Source organism: Echinops telfairi, unplaced genomic scaffold (genome assembly GCF_000313985.2).
Source record: "Echinops telfairi isolate 266 unplaced genomic scaffold, ASM31398v2 ScPeMD7_11;HRSCAF=52, whole genome shotgun sequence".
Lineage (NCBI taxonomy): Eukaryota > Metazoa > Chordata > Mammalia > Afrosoricida > Tenrecidae > Echinops > Echinops telfairi.
This window is the reverse complement of record NW_022103908.1, coordinates 309381-316498: the sequence shown is the minus strand read 5'-3', so window position 1 is coordinate 316498 and position 7118 is coordinate 309381. Positions and strand designations below refer to the sequence as shown.

Below are 7118 nucleotides of genomic sequence, written 5' to 3'. Positions count from 1 at the left end.
CTGCGGCCTCCTATCAGAAGCCACCACGCTAACACGCAGGACAGGGGGGAGCAAGGCATCAGTAGAACCTCCGCCAGTGTTACCGTTCGGAAGGGGCCTGGAAATACAGAATTAGCTCAGGTGAAACCCCATCTGTCTAGTGTCAGACCCAGTGCTTCTCAGGACATGAGAAGAAACCAGGCATCCTCAAGAAACGCAGCATGTGACATCCTAGCCAGGCCTGCCTCCTCTTCTAAGGTCAAACTGTTGGAAAAGTCAAAACCCACCAACCAGCGAAGACATACTATAGTAGCGAAGACCAGTGCCAATAGTAAACCAGCTCAGCCCACAGAAACTGCAGAGCAGAGGAGGTGAGTAGATGTCATTTGATCACCTGACTTTTCAACAGCGCTGTCTTGTAAATTTGGTTTGCCTTTTCCGTGAAAGCTTTAGGATTTTCTTGTGCCTGCTCTTCTGGCCTTTGCAGACAACATTGAGTGGACTTCACATTATCATCTAGGTTAAAGCACCTAATACAAATTGGGGAATGCTTTATAAACTCTCCATGTAAAAGGGCATTCTATGTGGGTCTTTGTGCCTGCCATTGACTTCGATGTGTTCAATGTTTCTTTTTCTTCAGATTTGTGAACTAATGTGCTACTAGGGTCAAATTACTTATTGACCTGAATTATTTTTTAGCTTTATCTTTAGCATCATACTCATAAAAACTCACTGCCATCGAATCAATATGACTCTTAGTGATCCCATAAGACAGGAGAACTGCCCTTGTGAGTTTCCGAGACTGTAACTCTTTTTATTTTTTTATTTTTAAACTGTTTTATTGGCATATAATTCACACATCCAGACAATTTATAGTTCGATCACATCAAGAAAGAGTTGTACAATCATCAATATAATCAAATGTAGAACATTTTCTTCATTCTTATACTCATCATTATTAGTTCTTCATTTACCCCCAACCTCCCCTGACACACCTACCTCCCCCCAAGGAACCATTAATCTAGTTACTGTCTCTATAGATTTGCCTATCTTGGATTTAATATACAGAAAAACATTTTTTTTAAACAACATCAAAAGAATAACAAAGTAAAAGATAAAAACCTCAATAGAAGAAAGAAAATACTAGAAACTAGAAGGGAAATCAAATGATAAAGTGTTAAATTTTAACTTTATTACACTTAATTTGGGGGGGGGTGTCACTTCATCCACATACAATTCAATAATTGAATCGTATCAAGTAGAGTTTACAATCATTACCAAGATAGTAGAACATTTTCTTCTTCCTTGTACTCCTTGTTATTCATGTAACTATTGTTTTCAATTGTGGCAAAAATATACACAACAAAACATTCTGCCATTCAACCACTTTCATATGTATAATTCAGGACCATTGATTATACTCTTGGTGTTGTATAACCGTTATTGTTATCCCTCTCCAAATTGTTCCACCACTGTTAAAATTAACTCAAAGACCCCATAGCAAAAATTCTTCCTCCTTCACTCATGGTAAGTAACCATTGGTCAAATTTGGGTTTTTTAATAGTTTTCTTGATATAATACTCATATACACTCCCATAGTTAAATTGCTTTGAAAAAGAGTTATATGGGGGGTGAAGCGGGGATGGAAAAAAAAAAGCTGGCCCCAAGGGCTCAATAGAAAGTAAATGTCTAGAATGACTGAAACCCAAATGAAGGCTGAGCATGATAGTGGGACAAGAGGAAATGAAAGGAAACAGAGGAAAGAGCTAGGAGGCAAAGGGCATTTATAGAGGTCTAAATACAGGCATGCCCATATGTAAATATATTTATATATGATAATGGGGAACTATATCTATGTGCATATATTTATAGGTTTAGTATTAAGGTAGCAGGTCGACATTGGGCCTCCACTCAAGTACTCCCTCAATGCAAGAATACTTTGTTCTTTTAAACTGCCATTCCATAATGCTTACCTTTCCTGACACGATCACTGAAGACAAAGCAGGTGTATAAGCAAATGTGATGAAGGAAGCTGATGGAGCCTGGCTCTCAAAAGATATAGTGTTTAGGGTCTGAAAGACTTGAAGGTAAACAAGCGGTCATCTAGCTCAGAAGCAACAAAGCCCACATGGAAGAAGCACACCAGCCTGTGTGATCACGAGATGCCGAAGGGATCAGTTATCAGGCATCAAAGAACAAAAAACCAAATCATTATGAATGAGGGGGGGTGCGATTTGGGGAACCAAGACCCATGTGTAGTCAATTGGACATCCCCTTACAGAGGGGTTGCAGGGAGGAGACAAGCCAGTCAGGGTGCAGCATAGCAACAATGAAACATACAACTTTCCTCTAGTTCCTAAATGCTTTCCCCCACCCACCCACTATCATGATCCCAATTCTACCTTACAAATCTGGCTAGACCACAGTGTGTACACTGGTACAGATAGGAACTGGAAACACAGGACCAGTGGTGAGAATGGTGATACCAGAAGGGTGGAGGGAGGGTGGGGTGGAAAGGGGGAACCGATGACAAGGATCTACATATAACCTCCTCCTTGGGGGACGGACAACAGAAAAGTGGGTGAAGGGAGATGTTGTACAGTATAAGATATGACAAAATGATAATTTATAAATTATCAAGGGTTTATGAGGGAGGGGGAAAAATGAGCTCATACCAAGGGCTCAAATAGAAAGCACATGTGAGAATGATGATGGCAACAAATGGGCTTGACACAATGGATGTGTGTATGGATTGTGATGAGTTGTATGAGCCCCCAATAAAATGATTTTTTTTTTTAAGTTGTAGCTACATCATGATAATCAGTTCTAATGTTCCCTCCCCCTCCCACATTCTTGATTGCTCCCCTATTTCCCTTACGCTCCCCACCCTGCTCCCGATAAACCATTGCATTAATTCCTTCTGTGCTTCGTAAACTGTGAAACTCTAACAGAAAAAATGAAACAAAGAAGACAACCATAATATAAAGATTTAAAATAAGTAAACAGAAAGATTTAAAACCACCAACAATATTTTTAAAACCAGAGAATAAATTTCTGTTGTGGAACAAGTGAGCCTAGAGCAAATTCAGGTCTGAGGCTTTAACTCTTTCTGAAAGTAGAAAGTCTTGTCTTTCTTCTGAGGAGCTGGAGGGTGATTTTGAACTGCTGACCTCACAGTTAGCAGCCCAGCTCATAACCACTATGCCACAAGGGCTCCTGAGTCACAGTCCTGTGTATACCCTGCTTCTGACTGTAGAGCCCGTCTGACTGAGTGGAAAGCCGACAAAGGCAGGGTGCTGAAGAAGCCTCCGAGCTCCGTGGTGACGCAGCCCGAGCCTGAGGGGCAGAATGGAAACCCAGTGGGGTCCTTCTGGACGACCATGGCCGAAGAAGACGAGCAAAGACTGTTCACTGAGAAAGTAAACAAGACGTTTTCTGAGTGCCTGAACCTGATTAGTGAGGTATCTGGTGATTGTCTTCTATCTTTGTAGCATTTTATAGTGTGTAGATGATCCGTGGAAACATCTCTGTAAATTGCACTGCCAGTCTTTTTGACTAAGTTAGGTCAATGTTTTGGGTTGTTAATTGTGAGGTGGTTCCTCTGCCGACTCACTGGCTGCATTTTGTACTAAGCTCATAGAACTATAAAGGGGACTTCAAAACAATTTGTGGGAAAATTTCATTACTTTTTATTTTTAAGCTTTAAATATTCTTCTAAGATGTTAATTTGGAGTAGATATTAATTGCTTTTCAATTCCCTATACTTCTGTTTCTTACAGTCATTTAAACATGTTTATAAATTATTTTTTAATTTCATGTTTTACCAATGACTAACTACATAAATTATTGAACTGTTACTATAGATTAAAGTTAACTCAAACATTTGTAATCTAATCCCATTAATGTAAACACCGTCATGGTTTTAAATTTATTGTATAATTTTGATATTTGAACAAAATTCCTAGGGAGTATTAAAATCAATTCCAAAATATCTTCTTCATATCTCAATTATCTTAATCTTGCTTTTCTGGCCTATTATTGTTGAAGGGCCAGAGCAAGCCTGAACAAGGTCTCATTTCAGACCGAGACTTTGTATCTGGTCAGCCCAGTTCAGTCATGGTCAAGGAAGCAACACTGGGACAGACCCAGCTTCTTAAATAGGGTGAATTGGAGTGGAAAGAATGTAGGGGTCACTGTCTTCCTAGACACAGAACCTCCCGCCAGGGCAATACATGCACTCCATAACGAAATAGTGATGACAGACTCAAAGGTGGCAGCCAAAAGTGTTGCCTTATTTGTTTATTTAATAACTCCTTATAACAATCCATTATATCAAATGGACATGTACGCTTGCTGGCATCAACAATTTCTAAACATTATCTTCTTGAGTTCTTTGATATCAGCTCCTCTTTTTTTTCCCTCCCCAACTCTGCCACCCCCGTGAACCCCTAATAGATTATGTATTGTTATTATTATTTATACATATATTGCACCACCCATTCTATCCCTTCACCTGCTATCCTGGTATTTGTCTCCCTTGAAGGTGGTTATTTTGCCATCATTGCTATCTGTTCCCCCTCCCCCCCTTCTCTTCCTCTACCCTCCTGGAATCGATACTCCCATTTCTGTTTCTGAGGGCATTTGCTATCCTGAGTTCAGTATATGAAAGCTCTCATCTGTGTGCAATATGTACACCAGTCTAGCAGGATTTTCGAGAATGAGATCCTAATAGTGGGGGGAGGAAAGATTAAATAACTAGAGGAGTGTCAGTGTTATACTGCTCCCTGGATGTATTTTCTCTTCCGTGCAGCCCCTAGGTGCAGGAATGTACAATTATCCATGAGTGGGCTCTGAGTCTCTACTTTGACCCCTTTCCATCACCTTGATGAAATTATTAATTTTGAACTTCTGATGCCTGTTCCCGTAGACACCTCATGATCACACAGGCTGGTGTACTTCTATGTGGGCTTTGTTGTTTCCTGTTAGATGGCCACTTGTTTGGCTTCAAACTTTTAAAATCCCAGATGCTATATCTTTTAATAGCCGGGTACCATCTGAAAAGCGCTGCTTTAAATGTGTGCTGCTTTCTGCAGTTTTGCCAGTAATCCAGGCTCCCGAGGAACTCACTGTGCCTCCAGAGCAAGCCTCCAGTCCAGGTACCATTCCTGTTCATCCACATTTTCAAGTCAGATCTCTGCTGGCTCCCCTTCATCGGCCGCGACTGACTGGTTCAAAGGCCCGCTTCAAGCCTTTCTTTCATGTTCATGTGCATCTTTAAACTTTCTGTGGTTCTGAGGGCCACTGAAAGTTAGTCAGGGAAACCATTCTCACGTCTGATCAATTGAGGTTTGTTTTGCGACTGTGGAATTTATTGCCCTCCTGTTACAGAAGGAGCCCTGGTGGCTTGAAAGTGAAGCAGTCAATGGCTGCTGCTTGATACCTGCTCAGTGCCTCCACGGGGAAAGGCCTGGCATCTACTTCTGTACAAGAGAACACCCAAGAAAACCCCGGGCAACAGTTCTCTGTCCCATGGGAGACTTCTGAGGCTTACATGACTCTGTAACAACTAACAACAAGTTATTGTACTGAGCCCATTTAGGTTCATTTTAGCCTTAATGTCAGTCACACCTGAAAAATACTACACATCGTCCTTCTTCATAAAGGTATGGTAGGTGCAAAAATTCTAAATGAAGTGGGAATCTCAGAGTACTCTGGTAGATAAGCATTGAAACCATGTAAAGTGCTAATCACTTTTTACTAACTCATTTTCTTCTGTGGAATGCTCATGGCCCATGGGCTTCTTGCTAACCAGCCATAGTAAGTGTGGAATAAGGAGGATGGTAATGACACAGTTGGCCTTGAATACGCGTAAGTATTAACTAATCATAATGTATACATGCTAAAAATATCTGCCACTTTATTTCTTACTCTTTCAGGAATGTCCCAAAGAAGAAATATTGGTCACACTCAATGACCTGATTAAAAATATTCCAGATGCCACGAAACTTGTTAAGTATTGGGTGTGCCTTGCACGTCTAGAACCAATCACAAGTCCGATTGAAAACATTATTGCTATCTACGAGAAGGCCATCCTGGCAGGGGCTCAGGTGAGATGAAACCTTCTCTTCTTTAATACAGGGGCAGGGTGTCGAGTTGTTTCAGAGCACATCCCACTGTAACTGGGTAAAGTTGGGGTTGTGTGTAGAGGATAGGCAGCTATTTCTCAGGCTGCTAAAACATTCTATATGGCAGGGATTGTCAGCAGGAGCCTTGATGGGAGAGTGGTTACATGTTGGGCTGCTCTGAGGGAGAAAGGTGGAGCTTTCTGCTCCCGTGTAGCTTTACACCCTTGGACCCAGAGGGGCAGTCCTACGCTGCATTGTTAATAGGTTCACTGTGAGGCAGATTGATCGATGGCAATTAAGTTGGTTTATTTTGGGGGGGGATACAACCCTTAGAAATTGTATATAAGCTGTAATATATGGACATGTTCTCTCAATGGCTACTAACTATAGAACACTTTGCTGCTGGGTAATTCTATTTGACAAAATCCCACCTGAATGGAATGTCAGATTCCAACTACATTGGACCAGAAAGGACATTATTTAAGGCCACATGGCAATGTAGTTCATGTGTTTCTCTAACTGGAGTGAAGGCTTGACTTACGAAGCAGTAGTAAAAGGAGAAAATACGTCATCCTAGCAGAGGAATTCAGGAACTAAGACCATAAGCCAGAATCCCTGTTTGTATGTACTGCATTAACTGGCATGGTGGCTCAAAGGAACATTAAATGTTCCTTAGTAACTGAAGGAATGCAGTATGTTGGGCTGGAAAATCCTGAGCTATTTAGACAGGTATTTAAAAACCTGTGAAACAAAGATCTAACCACGGACTTAGGTGGAGGAGCTCTTTTAGGTCTCCAATCAACCCAGAAACCCAATGCCAACCTAGGGTTTCTGAGACTGTAAATCTTTATAACCAGCCACATCTCTCTCTGGTGGAGTAGTTGGTGGGTTTGAACTGCCAACCTGACAGTTAAGCAGACCATCACCTAACCCATGGCGCTATCTGGGCACCTTTTTAGCTCTCTAGTAGATATTCGTGGTATTTGTTTGCAAATGGTTCCTTAATTCTGTTCT

General features: G+C 41.2%; 1 protein-coding gene across 1 annotated transcript in view; it reads left to right on the top strand.

The window, feature by feature from the left end:
* The window catches only part of LOC101659652 (cytoskeleton-associated protein 2), a 44647-nt gene that overhangs the window by 10633 nt on the left and 26896 nt on the right, over positions 1-7118 (top strand). Inside the window, exons 3-5 of the mRNA XM_045287077.1 lie at positions 2-350; positions 3236-3440; positions 5916-6086. Coding sequence (XP_045143012.1) covers positions 2-350; positions 3236-3440; positions 5916-6086 — 725 coding nt within the window. The remainder of the gene's footprint in view (position 1; positions 351-3235; positions 3441-5915; positions 6087-7118) is intronic.